Source organism: Stegostoma tigrinum, chromosome 13 (genome assembly GCF_030684315.1).
Source record: "Stegostoma tigrinum isolate sSteTig4 chromosome 13, sSteTig4.hap1, whole genome shotgun sequence".
In the NCBI taxonomy this organism is placed as follows: Eukaryota; Metazoa; Chordata; class Chondrichthyes; order Orectolobiformes; family Stegostomatidae; genus Stegostoma; species Stegostoma tigrinum.
This window is the reverse complement of record NC_081366.1, coordinates 15,869,028-15,887,817: the sequence shown is the minus strand read 5'-3', so window position 1 is coordinate 15,887,817 and position 18,790 is coordinate 15,869,028. Positions and strand designations below refer to the sequence as shown.

At 41.9% G+C, this 18,790-nt stretch overlaps 2 protein-coding genes across 5 annotated transcripts in view; one reads left to right on the top strand and one right to left on the bottom strand.

The window, feature by feature from the left end:
- Positions 1-18,790, bottom strand: part of LOC125458427 (cationic amino acid transporter 2-like) — a 147,076-nt gene that overhangs the window by 79,402 nt on the left and 48,884 nt on the right. The gene's annotated exons all lie outside the window — the stretch shown is intronic.
- The window catches only part of LOC125458341 (fibroblast growth factor 1-like), a 47,864-nt gene that overhangs the window by 18,596 nt on the left and 10,478 nt on the right, over positions 1-18,790 (top strand). For 3 of the 4 annotated variants that reach the window (XM_048543548.2, XM_048543546.2, XM_048543545.2), the window contains exons 3-4: positions 13,398-13,603; positions 15,546-15,649. In XM_048543548.2, the coding sequence (XP_048399505.1) occupies positions 13,435-13,603; positions 15,546-15,649 (273 nt within the window). In that variant the 5' untranslated portion in view covers positions 13,398-13,434. Of the gene's footprint in view, positions 1-657; positions 754-13,397; positions 13,604-15,545; positions 15,650-18,790 lie in introns of those variants that run through there. The other variant, XM_048543547.2, reaches the window with a different exon arrangement.

Below are 18,790 nucleotides of genomic sequence, written 5' to 3'. Positions count from 1 at the left end.
AACTTTTGTTGGCCAGAGCAGAATCAGATACCAGCAATAATTTTCTCTCTTCTCTGAGCATCTGCTTGTGAATGATAAAGAATGTTCATGTTTCTGAGCTTTCAGATTGGTCTCCTTATCGCTGGACAAGCGGATATAACTTCCATGTCATTTAAGTTGTTTATTTCTCAGAGTCTGTCATTTAACACTTTACAGGGAGATCTGTTGAAAAGGAAAGAAATATCTTTGTAAAGACATTCTCTCTCCTGCTCCATTTATTCTAGAATCCATTTGCTATTGCATCACTTCTTTCTGCTGGGAGAATATCAACATGTGTCACACTAGACACACTACAGATTTGATTACTAGATGGGTATTTCTGATAGCTTGAGCATTGACATTGAGGAATTCAATTGCATTAAATTTTAAATGGTTTGTTATATTTTCTCGATACAGTTTTTAAACGTTTTTCTCAAGTAAAAAAGTCTGGAGGGTAATTTATCAAAACAGGATAAATATTTTCAAGCAACACTATTTAACTGGAATGAGATCCCTGTGGAAAGTTCGTATGGAGGGAGTTAATTTACAAATGACAAGGACTTCCCGGTTAAATGGGATACGGAATGCACAGAATGCTCCGGGGAAAATGAGATGGTTTATGTTTGAAAGCTCTGGTCTGTCTTTTCAAAGAGGGCCCTGTATTAATTGCGTGAATTTCAAAGTGACAAGCTGATCATTCCTAATTCTGGGGCCAAGCCAGTCGCAGAACGATTGGTAAGTCTGTAATTCTTTTAAAACCATGACCATTCACTCTATCCAACTGAGTTCCAATAGATTTGCTATAGTCCGGTTAGGAGATAGGCACACATGAAGTCTTCTTGAGAAAGATCTTTGTTTTCTGACAAATAATATTGTCTGAGCACTTTACTGTTAAACAACTTGGTGCCCCTGTAAAATATTCCAGAGCAGCTCAAACCCTGTTAAAACAGATACCAATCAGTTAAAGCATATTCATCAAGCTTGAATCAATGCATGCTAACTTTGAAGTTTCCAATCATATGAAGCAATCTAACTCAAACACTATTTTCTTGCTGATTTTATGTTTATATCCAGAATAGAGGAGCTGTCATATGTAAAAGAATGAACTAAAATACAAGGCCTTTACTCCCAGTGGTTAAAAGAATGAGAAGTGATCTAATTGAACCACATAAAATTATTAAGTCACTAGACAAATTAGGCACAGGTATTTTCTCCTGTCCTGGGAATCTAATACTATGGGTTACGGTCTCAGAGATGAACTGAGACAGGACTAAATTGGATGATTTCACAGAGTAAGCACAGTTAACAATGGAGAAGGTATGGGGTCAGAAATTCAAAACAGGGTTGAAGAATGCTATGTCCTATACAGGTTTGTTCAGCCAAAACATTGCAAAGACAGGATTGTGCAAAATTGTTTTATTCTAGGGACATGTCTTTAATTTAAAGTAGAGTGGAAGAGTCATGTGATCTGTTCTGAATTCTTCTATTGACAAGCCTCGTTGATTGGTTGTTAAAGATTAGAGGGGCAGGGCCCTGTTATCTTACTGGGAAGAAGGTGTAAGATATTCACATTTGTAGACAATGACCAGATCTGCTGTGCTGACAGTGTATAGGCTTAGTTTCTGAGTCCCAGGGATGTGTTAAGAATGGTTTTGTAAATGGTTATAATTTAAACTGTCTATTTATTTCTAAGATAGAATGGCATTCAGGAATCTAGAGTTAATTAGCTTTTCTGGATAAAAAGCCCACATGGTTCATCTTTGCATGGAGGTGGATACTGAAAGGGAAAGAGTCCATAGAAGTTATTCAATGCAGATATTCTGAAATATTATTGAACTTCACACAGAGTCAAAGAAAAATCTGAGGGAGAAAACAGAAAGATTAAGGCAATAATTTGTCTATAGACCATCATAGTGAAGAATGTGGTAAGAACTCACTCGAATTGAAGAGATCAATTTCATCGAGACTTTAGATTAGATTCCCTACAGTGTGGAAACAGGCCCTTTGGCCGAACAAGTTCACACTGTCCCTTGAAACATCCCACCCAGACCCATCCACCTATAACCCACAATCCCCTAAACACTATGGGCCATTTAGCATGGCTGATCCACCTAGCCTGCATATTGGTGGACTGTGGGAGGAAACCGAAGCACCTGGAAAAAACCCACACAGATACAGGGAGAATGTGCAAACTCCACACAGACAGTCACCCAAGGGTGGAATTGAACCCAGGTCCCTGGTGCTGTGAGGCTGCAGTGCTAACCACTGAGCCAGCGTATCACCCAAAATTTAAATGAGACTGACAGAGTTGCCTACAATAGGCAAGAATCTTTTATATATATCTTACTGTCAATGTCAACTCTAAGATTAAGAATGTTCTGACTTTGAAAGGAAAAGAAAGAAAACAAATCTTCTGGATGTGAAAGTACCTTAGGACTTGTTACAGGAGGGTAGTACACCAACTTAAGGGATACAGTGAAATATAACTATTTCAATCATTTTAAAACTTAAATAGAAAATATTTTTTGAAGTTTAGAGTACCAATTGTCTGTTGAAATAGAATTTAGTCAATGTTGCTTTTAATTTGATTGTTATAGTAAACATCTTAAAACTTTGGAATCTTGTATAATCCTTTCAGTCATTCATCGGTAGATCAAATTTCTTTTCAAATGTTAATGTTCTCTACAAAGATTATAACATGATGCAATAGCCAGAGAGGTGGTGGGATGAGTGTCTAGTGAACAGAATTTATGGTCTTTTAGCAGTTTAAAAAGGAAGAAAAATTGTGAAAAGAACGAAATGCTGTAGTAAAAGAGCTAATACTTGCTCAGGAAGTTCGAACGAGGCAACAAATGTATAAAGGGTGCAGTTTGATTGCCACTTTGAAGTGATTATTGGTATTAGTTCCTGACTTGTCTCTAGAGAATATCATTGTAAAACTCCCCAAAGGCAACTTCCTGCATGCACCAAATATAATTCATAGCATGAAGTGCTTTGAGGCAGTGATGGTATAAGCTGATAAGAGATGGTATAAATTCAAGTCATCTTTAGCTAGTTTACTTAGACCTAACTAATAAAGGTTTTACTACTGGCTACTGTGATCTCTGTCTCCACGTGAGCTGCAGTTAATTAGTATCCGGGACAGCTGACTCCACAAAGCTTTAACAGCATAGAGTCTGGTTTGCTACGCGCACATAACTAGACAATTGAAATCAGCATCCCTCTCTCTCTCTCCACAAACGCAAATGTACCCACACAACGAAATTCCTTTACCAGATATATTACTTTCTGGCCCAGTAGAATGGGCAATGTTGTCTGTTGGGCTCTCACCTCAGTAATCATTGGTGAAGCTGAGCATACACTGTTGTTTTTCTGATCACAAGGGATCAAAATGTAATCTATGATGTAATTACGGAAATTTAAAAAGAAGGAGTTTTGAAGCATGACTTGGTAACATTCCTGGCCCCAACGATCCACCTACATTAATACAGGACTAATCTATCCTATTTTTTCCTCTGGAGAGGCAGAAAACACCTAGAGGCAGGTTCAAGGCAGCAACTGAACTGGCAAGGCTGGTGGGCTAGACAGCCCGCCTCCATTTATTGGGCTCTTACAGGTGATTGAGATTTCAATGGGGGACCATTTTGGGAACAGTAACCATAATTCCATAAGTTTTAAGACACTTATGGATAAGAGTTGTCCTCAGGTGAATGTGCTAAACTGGGGGAAGCCTAACTCTGATAACATTAGGCAGGAGCTGGGGCATGTAGTTTGGGGTTTCAGGTACGTCCACATCTTTCAGTTGGGAATAAGTAAAAGATAAGGATGACAAGATTCAGAATTTTGGATGATATGATAAATTATGAGCCGAGTCAGAAGGAGAAAGGAAGCATATGTAAGGTTTAGGAAGCTGAAGACAGACAGAGCAATGGGGAAATATAAGGAAAACAGGAAAGAACTTAAACAAGGACTCAGGGGGGCTAAAGGGGGCCATGACATATCCTTTGTAAATAGAATTAAGGAAAATTCCAAAGCTTTTTGTGTCTATATAAGGAGCAAGCTAGGGAATGGTTAGGTCCATTCAAGGTCAAAAGGAGGAAATTTATATATGGATCCAGAGGGTGTGGGTGAGATCTTGATGAATACTTTGAATCGGTATTCACAGTGGCAAAAGAAGTAAAGGATGGCGAGTCTGGAGAGGGTTATGTTGGTATTCTAGAATATGTTGATATAAAAAAGGTGTTGCGTGTTTTGGAAAGCATTAATATAGACAAGTCCCAGAACGTGTCAGGATCTATCCTAGAATGCTGAAGGAGGCAAGGGAGGAAATTGTTGGGGCCTTGTATGAAATCTTTATGTCCACTTTAGTCACAGGCGATGTCCCAGAGGAGTGGCAATTAGTCAATGCTCCTTTGTTTAATAAGGGCAACAGGGATAATCTGAGAAATTACAGGCCGGTGAGCCCTACATCAGTGATAGGAACATTATTGGAGTACATTCTTAGGGATAGGATTTACTTGCATTTGGAGAAGAATGGACTTATTATGAATACTCAGCATCTCCTTGTGCGATGGAGGGCTTGGCTCACAAACTTGATTGAGTTTTTTGAGGAAGTGACAAAGATAATTGACAAAGGTTGGGTTGTGGATGTTGTCTACAAGGACTTTAGCAAGGCCGTTGATAAAGTCCCATGGCAGGCTGATACAGAAGGTGAAGTCACATGGGATCTGCTGTGAGCTGATAAAATGGATACAGAACTGCTTAGTCATAAAAGACGGATAGTAGTGATGGAATGGTGATCTTCTGATTGGAGATCTGTGACCAGTAGTGTTCTGTAGTGATCAGCACTCAGATCCCTGTTGTTTGTAATATCAAATGTGCATGAATGATTTGGAGGAGAATGTAGGAGGTCTGACTAGTACATTTGTGGACAACACAAAGTTTGGGGGAGCTGCAGATGGTGAGGAGGATTGCCAGAGGATACAGCAGGATACAGATAGGTGGTGAAATGGCTGATGGAATTTAATCTGAACAGTTGCAAGGTAATGCACATTGGAAGGCCTAATGCTGGAAGGAAGTAAACAGTAAATGGTAGAACCCTTAGAAGCATTAACATACAGAGGGATCTAGGCATACAGGTCCACAGTTTCCTGAAAGTGGCAGCATTAGTGAATAAGGTAGTCACGAAGTGTATGGCATGCTTGCCTTCATCGGTCGGGGTATAGATTGTAAAAATTAGCAAGTAACATTGCAAGATAATAAAATATGAGGCTGGATGAACACAGCAGGCCCAGCAGCATCTCAGGAGCACAAAAGCTGACATTTCGGGCCTAGACCCTTCATCAGAGAGGGGGATGGGGTGAGGGTTAAGTAATAAAATAGGGAGAGAGGGGGAGGCGGACCGAAGATGGAGAGAAAAGAAGATAGGTGGAGAGGAGAGTATAGGTGGGGAGGTAGGGAGGGGACAGGTCAGTCCAGGGAAGACGGACAGGTCAAGGAGGTGGGATGAGGTTAGTAGGTTGGAGATGGAGGTGCGGCTTGGGGTGGGAGGAAGGGCTGGGTGAGAGGAAGAACAGGTTAGGGAGGCAGAGACAGGTTGGACTGGTTTTGGGATGCAGTGGGTGGAGGGGAAGAGCTGGGCTGGTTGTGTGGTGCAGTGGGGGGAGGGGACGAACTGGGCTGGTTTGGGGATGCGGTGGGGGAAGGGGAGATTTTGAAGCTGGTGAAGTCCACTTTGATACCATGGGCTGCAGGGTTCCAAAGCGGAATATGAGTTGCTGTTCCTGCAACCTTCGGGTGGCACTCCCCCTCCCATTCTTTAGATGAGCCAATGTGGTATACTGCATCCACTGTACCCGGTGTGGCTTCCTCTACAGTGGGGAAACCAAGCGGAGGCTTGGGGACCACTTTGCAGAACACCTCCACTTGGTTCGCAATAAACAACTGCACCTCCCAGCCGCAAACCATTTCCACTCCCCCTCCCATTCTTTAAATGACATGTCCATCATGGGCCTCCTGCAGTGCCACAATGATGCCACCCGAAGGTTGCAGGAACAGCAACTCATATTCCGCTTGGGAACCCTGCAGCCCAATGGTATCAATGTGGACTTCACCAGCTTCAAAATCTCTCCTTCCCCCACCGCATCCCAAAACCAGCCCAGTTCGTCCCCTCCCCCAACTGCACCACACAACCAGCCCAGCTCTTCCCCTCCACCCACTGCATCCCAAAACCAGTCCAACCTGTCTCTGCCTCCCTAACCTGTTCTTCCTCTCACCCATCCCTTCCTCCCACCCCAAGCCGCACCTCCATCTCCTACCTACTAACCTAATACCACCTCCTTGACCTGTCCATCTTCCGTGGACTGACCTATCCCCTCCCTACCTCCCCACCTATACTCTCCTCTCCACCTATCTTCTTTTCTCTCCATCTTCGGTCCGCCTCCCCCTCTCTCCCTATTTATTCCAGAACCCTCACCCCATCCCCCTGTCTGATGAAGGGTCTAGGCCCGAAACGTCAGCTTTTGTGCTTCTGAGATGCTGCTGGGCCTGCTGTGTTCATCCCGCCTCATATTTTATTATCTTGGATTCTCCAGCATTTGCAGTTCCCATTATCACTCAAGTAACATTGCAGCTGTGCAGAATTTTAGTTAGGCCACATATAGAATAAAGTTCTGCTTACCACACTACTAGAAGGATGTGAGGGCATTGGAGAAGATACAGAAAAGTTGGACCAGGCTGTTGCCTGGTTTGGAGGGTATTTGCTGTGATGAGACATTGGAAAAATTCATTTGATTTTACTTGAACATCGAAAGTTGCAGAGCAACCTGACACGGATTTACTAAATTTTGAGAGATGTGGATAGAATGGGTAGTCAGAGTCTTTCTCCAAGGGTGGAAATGTCAATTACTACGGGTCTTTGGTTTAAGGTAAAAGGGGGAAGGTTTAAAGGAGATAGCACAGGCAAGTTTTCTTACACAGAGGTTGGTAAGTGTCTGGTATGCCCTGCCAGAGGAAATGGTAGAAGCAGATGCAAAGCAACATTTCAGGGGAATCTTGACAGGTACCTGCATTGGCAAGTAATAGATGAATTTGAATAAAATAGAGGCAACAGGCTCTTACTTTAGAAAGGTGTCATGTGCCAGAGTAGGCTCAATGATCCAAAGGGCCAATTCCTGTGTTATATTGTTCTTTGCTATTTCTTCTGTTCGCTAAGTTGCATTTATGAGTATCAGGTCCTTGAACATTCATCCCTCACTCCCCAGCCACCCCCATGCTAGCAATCTTCTCCACGTGTCTTCATGTCTGCCGTGTCCCCTCCACCACCCTTCATATCCTAATGCCTTCCACATGCCCATGTATCCTCTATGCCATTCTCCTAATATTCAAGAGTCAATGAGCTTTTTTCCAAGCTGGAAGTCTATGCAAGTATAATTGAGCTGACATAATATGGAACAAAATTTTGAAAATCTGCTGTGAAAACATGCAGAACTTAAAGGCATCAATCAAGCACAGCCATGCACAATATCAATGATAAAAAGCTTTTATCCACTTCACAACTCCTAGTCATGTCTAAATAAACATGCAGGCATTAAAAAAAAGTATTCAAAGAAGAAAGTAACTATTACAAGGGAATAAAAAAATGTTAGCCAAGCAAAACTGTCACTCTTTTGCAAGCTGTGTCAACATTGGTAGCTTAGCTAAGAATATTATCCATTCTTGGAGCTTAGTCAAGCTTCATCACAGGGCCAGTTAGAAAAACAAATGTCTGGCAATCTATTATAACTTCTATAGTTGTTACATAGCTTCTTGCGAACCTCAAGTCCTGAGTATCTCACATCTTTCTCTATAACCTCCCTGTGCCTGTTAATATGTAAAAATACTTACTATCTCCTTTAAACCTTCCCCCTTTTACCTTAAACCAAAGACCCCTGGCAATTGACAATTCCACCCTGGGAGAAAGACTCTGACTACCCATTCGATCCATATCTCTCAAAATTTTATAAATCTATGTCAGGTTGCTCCACAACTTTCGATGTTCAAGTAAAATCAAACTGAATTTGTCCAATCTCTCATCACAGCTAATACCCTCCAAACCAGGCAACAGCCTGGTCCAACTTTTCTGTATCTTCTCCAATGCCCTCACACCCTTCTAGTAGTGTGGTAAACAGAACTTTATGCAATATTCTAAATGTGGCCGACCTAAAATTTATTACTCATAAATATGAGAAACTCATATTTATCTATTCTTCCCTCTGTTCATGGTTACAGCTGTAGTTCAGTTGTAGCAGATCCATCTTTAAGTCTTAGGTCATAGATCAAGATCCACTCCAGAAACCCCGAATACAAAATCGAGCCTGGCACTTTGTTACAGTACAGGGTGAGTACTGCATTGTCAAGAGGTCCAATCCTTTGGATGAAGTACCAAATCAGGGCCTTACTTTCATCTAGGCTGAATGTTAAATATTCCATGGCATTTTTTCAAAGAAGAGCAGGAGAATACCAGTAAATATTTATCTTTTAATCCACAACACCTAATAACCTGCTCTTCGGAACATAAGAAATAGGGGTAGGAGTAGGTCATTCAATTCTTTAGGCCTCCTTTGCCATTCAACCAGATCATGGATGACATCTACCTCAATGCTATTCTCCTACACTATCCCCCATATCACCTGGTGTCTTTAACGTTTAGAAATCTGTCAGTCTCTACCTTGAACATATTCAATTAACATATTTCATTGATACATAGAGTCATACAGACATACAGCACAGAAAGACACTTCAGCCCAACTCATTGATGGCCAACCAGGTTTCCTAAATTGAGCCAGTCCACATGGCTGCAATTGGCCATATCCCTCGAAAGCTTTCTTATCCATACACCTGTCCAAATGTCCTTTTAATGTTGTAATTGTACTCACCTCTACCACTTCCTCTGGCAGCTTGCTCCATATACACTAACTCTATGTGAAAAAGTTGCCCTTCAGGAACTTTTTAAATCTTTCCTCTCTCACCTTAAATCTATGCCCCTCTAGTTTTGGACTCTGCTACCCTGGGGAACAGACTTTATCTATGCCCCCATGATTTTATAAATCACTCTCAGATCAACCGTCAGCCTCCTCCACTACAGGGTAAAAGTCTCAGCCTATCCAGCCTCTCCTTGGAACTCAAACCCTCCAGCCTCAGTAACATTTTTGTAAATCTATTTTGCATGCTTTCCAGTAAACCTATACAGTTAATGAAACAACATTTGCAGCCCTCAGGGTTAGAGAATTCCAAAGAAGAAATTCCATCTCAATGAAATTCCTCCTCATCATCTCATTTCTAAGTGGGCAACCCATTTTTCTGAGATTGTGTTACCACCTGGAACTAACCCCAGCAAGGGGAACCATTCTCTGCTGCCAAAGGCACATTCAATGCTGAACAAATAGGATGTCGAGCTGGTACTTACAAAAATAGATGAGAAAATTAATCATTTCAGGCACCATCATTATTTTATTTTGGCACAGTGTTGGATGGTGGCCCAGAAAGCATTCCCAAAATTGGAATTGTTTAAACTTTTTATGGTGGTTATACAGCAGCTCCTCAAAACTCTTTTAATTAGTGGGATACCGTGCTTGTGTTATAAATCTCAAAAATACACATTCAAAAACTGTGTGGTTGTTCTGGGTCTTGCCCAGTCCAAGTACAGCTCATTGCTTACAAATTGCTTCAGACATGTCCTAATATGTGCATGGCCTTCAGACAAACGAAGGACTTTAAGGCGTTTGGAGGCTATTGTCTCAGACATTTATCATTGCGTTCTCTGCTGCTTCCCGTCACGACAGAAGAACAATGTGGTTTGTCTTCAGTTTCTGCTAAGCTTTTGTAAATTCTGCCACAAAGCAACACTAATTTAATGGTTGGGTCATGTTCCTCCAAATCCCAGTTATTGCTCTGGGCTGCTTCTGACTTGACTGTGCCAATCTCGATGAGGATCTGTAGCAAGTACTGTACAGAGAGTCCCCAGTTGCAAATGGGTTCCATTTCGGAGTCCATTTGTAAGTCAGAGCACAATGCAGGACAATATAACCCGGCTGTTCATAAGTACAAGAAATGTTCACATGTCAGGTCTTTAAAGTTGCAAATGGGTTCCATTTCAGAGTCCATTTGTAAGTCAGAGCACAATGCAGGACAATATAACCCGGCTGTTCATAAGTACAAGAAATGTTCACATGTCAGGTCTTTAAAGTTATACTCCATTAATAGGATCACATTTGTAACTGCAAAGGTTTGTAAGTCGGAAGTTCATAAATCAGAGACACACTCTGTGTTAAAATAAAAAGGGTCACCTTGTCGAGAAATGAGCCTCTCCTAGCCATGGGATTGATGAAGCAACATTTTCACTACTTTAGTGATATTGTTCGTGAACACAATAAATGAACATGTTCCCTATTTCTCTGCTGGTGAATGCACACCACAATTTGCCGGAAAAAATTATTAGATCTTTCTGCAACCTCCGTGCTGGATACAAAGCAACTCAGCCAATGGGCCACATACAAGCAGTGAAGATACTAAGCAGAAACAGGTTCCTAACTGCTGAAGACACTTTTTACTGCAAAGACTATTTGTCCTGACAACATTCTAGCAATAGTCATTAACACTGGAGCTTTAGAATGTGCCATGCCCCTAGATGAGCTGTTCCAGTTAAACTACAACACTGGCATCTACCCAACATGTGGAAAATTGCCCAGGTATGTCTTACATTCAAAATTCACAATAAATCTAGGCAAGCCACTTACTGCTGCATCAGTCCAGTCTCAATCTTCAGTAAAGTGATGGGAGCTGTCATCAACAGTGCTGTCAAACATCATTTCCTGGGCAATAACTTGCTCACTGTCATTCAGTTTGGGATCTGCAAGAGCCACTCAACTCCTGACCTCACAACAGTCCGGTTTCAAACGTGGAAAAAAGAGTTGAATTACAGCGGGTAAGTGAGAGTGTCTGAGCTGGATATCAAACCCACTTTTGAATGAGTATGGCATCAAGGAGTCCGAGCAAGGCTGGAATCAGTATCAGTCACACCAAACACAAAGGAACAGAGTTGGCGTTGAGGTCAGTTGTCTCAGCTCCGGGATATCGCTACAGAAATTCCTCAGGACCAACATTTCTTAAGCAACCTGAATAGATACACTATAACACATATCTGAAGCAGGTGGAAGTTGAGCCCCAGAATCCTGGCCCAGTGGTAGGGACATAACCGCTGCACCACAAGAGTCTCTTAGGGTAGTTTACGAGATCCCACCGTCATCAACTGCTTCAATTACCATCTCTCCATCATAAGACTTTGCCTCCTGGTCCGAGGCTCTCCCACAAGGTGAAACAACCTCTTTGCATCTACTGTGTGCATCAACAAGGTATGGGAAGAACACTAAATGACAATATACAATGGGGGTACAACTCTAAATTGAGTGCAGGAGCAGATATACCTCATTGTATATGTGCACAGATCATTGAAGGTGACAGAGCAAGTGAAGAGGGCAGTTAATAAAGCATACAGTGATTTCAGCTTTATAAACAAGGGCATAGAGTAAAAGAGCAAGGAGATGATGTTGAATTTGTACAAGACGCTTGTTAGGTCTCATCTGGAATAATGTGTATAGTAGAGAGAGATGATGGGAACTGCAGATGCTGGAGAATCCAAGATAACAAAGTGCGGAGCTGGATGAACACAGCAGGCCAAGCAGCATCCTAATTGTGGGAGCCACATAATAGGAAAGATGTGAAGGCACTGGATAGAGTGCAGAAGCGATTTAAACAATAACTCCAAGAATGAGAAACTTCAGTAATGTTGCGACATGACTCAATGATTCGATAAATGAATTGCAGCAATTCAAGAAGGCAGCTCACAACTACCTTCTCAAGGGCAACTAAGGATGAACAATTAATGCCAGCACAGTCACTTTTTTAAATGAGTCAAGTTCTTTTTTTGCAGACTTCGTATTTTAAAAAATTATATGAATGGAGTTTGATTTTTATTCAATAGAAAGAAAGATTTTGGAGTTCCACAGTTCTTTTGATGTCCTTGAATCATTTAGGTAATTGAGTCAATTGACTGTAATAGTCCTATAATGTCATAAATAAAGTAGACAATTTGTGTGCAGCAAACTCCCACAAAAAGCAATGTGATTAATGGCCAGATGATCTGTTTGAGTAATTCTGGCTAAGGGTTAAATATGGATCAGTTCAGTGGGGAGAACTCCTGTGGTCTTGAAAGAAATTAATTTTTGCCCTAAATTCTTGTTGCTTTTTACATTAAAACGAGTGCCCCTCATTGGTATAAATCTCAACATCTGGTTCAATTCACTTCTGGCTGACTGCCTGATCAGTAAGTTTTTATTTTAAACAAAATTACGACATTCATGTAGGGCTGCTTTGATAGCGAAATACACCTCCTTCCACATTGAACTCATGCCTACAAATAAAATTGATTTACCTGTCTTCCATTCAGTCTCAAATAGGTTTTTAGTCTAAACTGTATTTATTGCTGTTTGCCAGGGTTCTTTTATTCATTTGTGGAATGTGGACGTCACTGACTGGGCTAGCATTTTATTGCCTATGCTTAGTTACCCTTGAGAAGGTGGTGGTGAACTGCCTTCTTGAACTGCGGTAATGCCTCCGGCCCACTAGCACTTTGTGGCCCACCTTCACTTGCCATTGAGGAGGTGGTAGTGAACCATCTTCCTGAAATGTGGCAGTCCATGTGGTTGAAGGTGTTCCTGCAGTGCTGCTAATTTGGGGTTGACAAAGCAGGAACAGTGGCAATAAATGTTCAAGTTGGAATGAGTTGTGGTATGGAAGGAAACTGGAAATGAATGGTTTTCCTACGTACGTGTTACCTTCGCCCCTCCCAGTGCTGAAGATCATGGCTTTGGGATGCCCCTGTTGTAGATACCCTGATAAGTTGCTGCAGTCCTTTACACTACATACTGCAGCTGGACTAGAGGCTGGAATAAACTCAGGGAAAATCACCCACATTTCCTACCCAGGTTACTGGAATCTTCGAGAAAATTTGTGTGTTTGTTCGCCCATATCTAAGGTGTGTGTGTGTGTGTGTGTGTGTGTGTGTGTGTGTGTGTGTGTGTGTGTGTGTGAGTGATGACTAAAAGATCAGACATGAATGTGATGCCTTTTGCTGCTGAGCAGCTTGCCAGTACCTGTGAACTATCTGGGGAAGATACAACAGCTTGTGGAAGAGGGGCGGAATAGGTCTCGGAATGAAAAAAAACCTAGAAAATGTATAAATATAGTTGTGATGTAGACTTCAAATTCCTAGTTTTTTTTGTTTCCTAAACTGGCATTCCTTAAAGTGCACTGTTTGTTATATGCCCATTGATTTATTGCAGGGGAGAAGAGCCACATGAACACTGTGCTGGAGGCAACATGGATGCTGGAACTGTGACAAGTTTATCAGACTTGTCCAATTCCTTCAATCACTTTCTCGTGAACTACAAAGACCCAAAGCTCTTGTACTGTGCAAATGGAGGTTACTTTGTTCGAATTCTCCCTGACGGACAAGTAGAGGGGACGAGAGACCGCAGCGATGCATACAGTGAGAATTCTTTTTAGCCTTCATGTATACTGCATTGTTAAAGTGTGTTTATGTGTGTGTTTGGGCTTGTGTCGCTTGGCAACTGCTTTGAAACTTTCCAAGTTCAATTCACTAAGGACTTCTTAGCAGTCAGGAGAACAAGGTTTCCAGTGGTGTTTTAGGGGGTCAAAGAAATGAAATCGCTAATGCCTTGTTAGTTTCTCAGTACAATCATTTGAGCATTTTTTTAAAGCATTTATAATTTACAAGAGAATGATTATGCAGTTTTCACAGATGAAGCTGACTGTTATTCTCTGTAAGAGCACAAGGAACAAAGGAAATAGCAGCAGGCTTAGGCCATTCAGCCCCTCAGGCCCATGATTCAAGTTAATCATGGCTGATTTTCTCCCTCAGTCATTTTCCCACACTATCCATTTTCCCGCACTGCCTAATACCCTTGGCAGCTGTAACATCTACATATCTATCAATCTTTGTCTTAAATGCTAAACTTTAAATTCAAATCAGTTGTCTTTTTTTATCATTTTTCCTCTCCCAAGCCTACATCATCCGGGTTCTATTCCCAAGGGATAATTTTCCATTTGTGCATCCCTGGGAACAATGTCAGCTTATGCGACTATGCAGTTAATGCAATTCCTCATTTCATCTGGATCAGCTCATGCATTTCCATAGTCTGGATAACTGCTACTTATATTGGGAGTGGGGGAGAGGAGGAAGTGAAGGGAAAGGGGAGGTGAACGTGAAGCCAAAAATGGCCAAAGCCCAGGGGCAATGATGCCCCATTAATCTTACTGGCTCTGTTTTATTATTGGCTTTAGCTCTGTCTCCCACCCAGCAGTCGGCCAAATAGACCATCTGATGGGCAGGTAGGAGGCAATCCCGGCAGTTAGGATTGGGGTGAGTGCAGGACAGGCGAGGGTCTGAGTGAGTGGCAGCTGGTGATTGAGTTAGATGGGTGGGGAGACTGACAATCAAGTCTGGGGTTATGTCAGACATTTGGGACTGAGCTTGGGTGGTAGGCTTGCGAATTCAGTGAGGGGTGAATCTGAGATTGATTTGTGAGGTTGGGCTAAGCTGGGGTAGCTGGTTTGGAGATTTTACTGTTTGGTATGGGATAGGAGAGAAACTATCAATTGGGGAGAGGGTAGGGTAGGGCAGGTGGAGGGGAGGAGGGGAGTTGCGAAGGTCTGTTTGAGACCAGGAATCCCTTTCGGGTGTAGGGTCACTAATACGTTTCCAACTGGGCCACAGGAAGTGCTAAAAGGACCTTCCTCGACCTTCCTCGTGGAATCAGCAGCTCATATTAACTCCTTATTGTTGAGTACTTTTGGCCTCTGGAAACATTTGCAGCAACATTAAATCACAAGTCAAGTATCAAACTGCGAACTGCATACTGGCCCAATTGGATTTTTAGAATTGCCTCCATAACCTGATATGAATGCAACCCAGGCTGAGGGAATTCTTGCTCACTTTTACTCTCTGCTCTCTCTATCTCATTCGCATTTCTCTCTGTCTCTATCTCTCTGTCTCTCTCTCTCTCTCTCTCTCTCTGTGTCAGTATGTGAATTTGAACAGCAGTCTGCAGTAAGGAAAGAAAACAGTCAGAAACAATCAAAGCAGCTGCATCAAATGCTGTGATCTCCCAAAGCCGTAGGGACAAATCATCATTGTTTAATCTTATTAAAGTTTCCAAACAGGATGACTCTATGGCATAATTCACTCTGAGTTATGGTGAGGCTACCTCGTGGTTTAGTATTTTGTCTTTACAACATGCTTTTCATAGAGCATGCAAGATGTTGATGCAGATGAAATTTTTCCTGAATGGGATCTTCTCTCATTAGAGGGGTACGTGAACAGTGAAGGCAGTTCAGAATGCCGGAACTCTGCGTTTAGTGTATCTTTAGGTGTGATTACGTCATCCTGAATATAATTCTTCCCTCTCCAGTTCGGCTCCAGCTGCAGGCTGTAAGTAGAGGAGTGGTGTCGATTCAAGGGGTTGAATGTGGGCGCTACCTAGCAATGAGCGAAATGGGACAACTTAATTCCTCAGTAAGTCGATACCCTATTGTATTTTGCTCACTTTTCATATTTGAATGTTTATTGCATGCTGTATCTCTGTTACTCAATAAGACAGCCCTCATCAAATTCTTTAGTGATGGATTCCCAACTGGGATCTTGCTTACTCCCTTTCTATCCTGAAAGTTAATGCCTGCATGTGAATCTCTGGGTGTGAGCTGTTCATAATACGAAATAGGAATGGGAGTAGGCCATTTGACCCATCAATCCTACTCCCCTATTCAATAAGGTGATTTAATCATGATTAGCAATCGTGCCTAGGCTGTACATATCCTTTCCCTAATTTTGGGATACAGAATGCTGCCTATTGTCCCTTCACCTGTACAATATCTGAGATCACATGATACCCCTGAATTTGCAGGGTTTCTTCTGATAGCAAAAAAATTGAAGATTTTGAGATTAGGAAAAATGAAACTTGTTCACAAACATGAAACATGATCAACTCTCAGGCTGTGTGGATCAGTTAACCTGTTTGCAGCATTGAACCATTAAACTCCTGGAAGCATTGTAGGGCCCATTATTAATTTGTATTGTTCACTTTAAATCCAGGCAGTATCCCTTTTCATATTTATTCTTCCACAGGACACGGATGTCACTGACTAGACCAGCATTTGTTAATCCATCCCCCACTGCCCTGGAGATGGTGGTGGAGAGTCACCTTCCTGAACTATTGCAGTATACTCACACTGCTGTTAGCAACAGAGTTCCAGGATTTCACCTTCAGGATCTAGTCTCTGGAAAACAGCATGACAGTCATGGAACAGTTATGCATTGACATAACATGTTCAGTGTGGTTTAAAACATCACAAGGTGCTTCTTTGGTCTCTGATTCACAAAGAGGAGATATTAAAAGAGGTGACTGGAAGCATTGCCAAAGAGGCCTGTTTAAAGGAGCATTTTAAAGGAGGAGACAGACAGATGTTGAGATGGAAAAGATCAGAGAGGGAGTTCCTGAGTTTTAGGCCCTGGCAGCTAATGGTAGAACAACCAACGGCAGAGAAATGAAAATGTCAGTGTGCTACTCCCCAGCTGAGAAGGGATAGGCTATTCAGCATCTTGATCCCACTCTACCATTTAATAACATTTAATAAGATTCATTTCTAACAAAATGAAAAAGAAGACATTTGGACAGGGACATGAACAGGAGAGGTTTAGAGGGATATGGGGCAAACACAGACAAATGGGACTAATTCAGTTTAGGACACCTGGTCGTCATGGACATTTCGGGCCGGCAAGCCTGTTTCTGTGCTTTACGACTCTATGATTTTAAGATTGCAGCTGATCTGATTGTAACCTCAATTCCATGACCTCCCCCCACCCAGATAACCTTTTACTTCCTTGCATATCAAAAATGTATCGCATCTGCATTTAATAGATTTAAAGAGTTTGCCTTCTCACCTTTTCAGGAAAAGAGTTCCCATGACCCCCAGACCACTGTGAGGAAAAAAAGCTTCACCTCTGTTTAAATGGACAAATCTTTATTTTTAAACAATGATCCCTACAACAGGATTCTCCCATGAGAGGAACCATCTTCCTCACATCTGGCCTGACAAGATCCCGAAGAATCTATGTTGCAATTAAGTGGGAAGTAGCTCTCTACATTAACCATTTGCCACAAGGTGCAATTAATCTATAGGCAGAGACCCAAACAAATCGGAAACATTTATGTTTCGTACTTGCCAATGCTCATTCTCAACCATCATTGTTCCGACAATGGCGCAGGTACTTCAGTTTTATAAACCCAAACTGAAGAAGTTCCTCTCCACATCTCCTCTTCTCTCCTTCTTACCTCATTTTCCTCCTTTAAAGCATTTGTTAAAATCTGCCAATTTGACATGGTTTTGATCACCTGACTTAACATCTCCTGATGTGGTTCAGTGCACACTCTGTTGTATAATGTTCCTGTGAAGCGCCTTGAGATGTTTGATTAAACTAAAGCCACGACACATGAATATGTCATTCAGAGATAATAAGAACTGCCAATGCTGGCATCAGGGATAATACAGAGTGGAGCTAGAGGAACACAGCAGGCCAGGCAGCATCAGAGGAGCAGGAAAGTTGACGTTTTGGGTCAGATCCTCTCTTCAGGAATTTCCCCATTTCTGTTCCTCTGATGCTGCCTGGCTTGCTGTGTTCCTCCAGCACCACATGCTGTTAACTATTATATGAATACGTGGCCTGTTGTTGTTGCAAGGCATTGACTCATCAGGTTTAGATCATCCTTCAGTATTTCAACCAAATGACAACTCTATCTTCATTCACGATTCTTGACACTGAATGCCAGCAACCTTACTGATTGTCCTAGCAAATGTTTCATCCACTGCTTTACATTTATTAGCCTGTTTAAATGAATTCAACTAAAACACCAACTCAATTAAACCTGGCGCTATCATCATGAAAAACAAATTTCCAATAAGGTTTGCTGAGGAAGGACATCCTGCTATAAAGGAAGTGCAGCGAAGATTTACCTGGGGTGGTAGAACTGATATATGAGGATTACACTTTTTGCAGTTCAGAAGAATAAGGGAGGGGGTGTAGGAATCTCATAGAATCCTGTAACATACTAACAGGACTAAACAGGACAAATGCAGGAAGGTTGTTCCCAATGGCAGGGGTCATAGTTTGAGGCTACACAGTGTAGGTCATTCAGGACTGAGATGAGGAGAGAGGACTGAGATGAGGAGACAGCTCTTCACCTAGATACTGATGAGTCTTTGGCTACAACACATAGCATTCAAGGCCAAAGCATTGCATGATTTAAAAAAGATGGATGTAGTATTTTGGGCGAAAGGGATCAAAGCTATGGGGGGAAGGCAGGAACAGGCTATTGAGTTGAATGACCAGCCATGATCATAATTAACTGGTGGACAGTCTCGAAGAGCTGAAAGTCCTACTGCTGCCCATGTTTTCTACATTTCAATGACAGCAACTCAGAGCAGTAACCTCTATTGATCTCCCCCACTTTCTCACTCGAACCTGAGCTGTTAAGAGAACTCTAATGCTTTAATATAAAACAAAGAACTGCTGGAGATCTGGAACTAAAACAACAATTGCTGCAGAAACTCAGCAGTCCTGGCAGCAGCTGTGGAGAGAAAGCAGAGTTTTTGAGTTCAG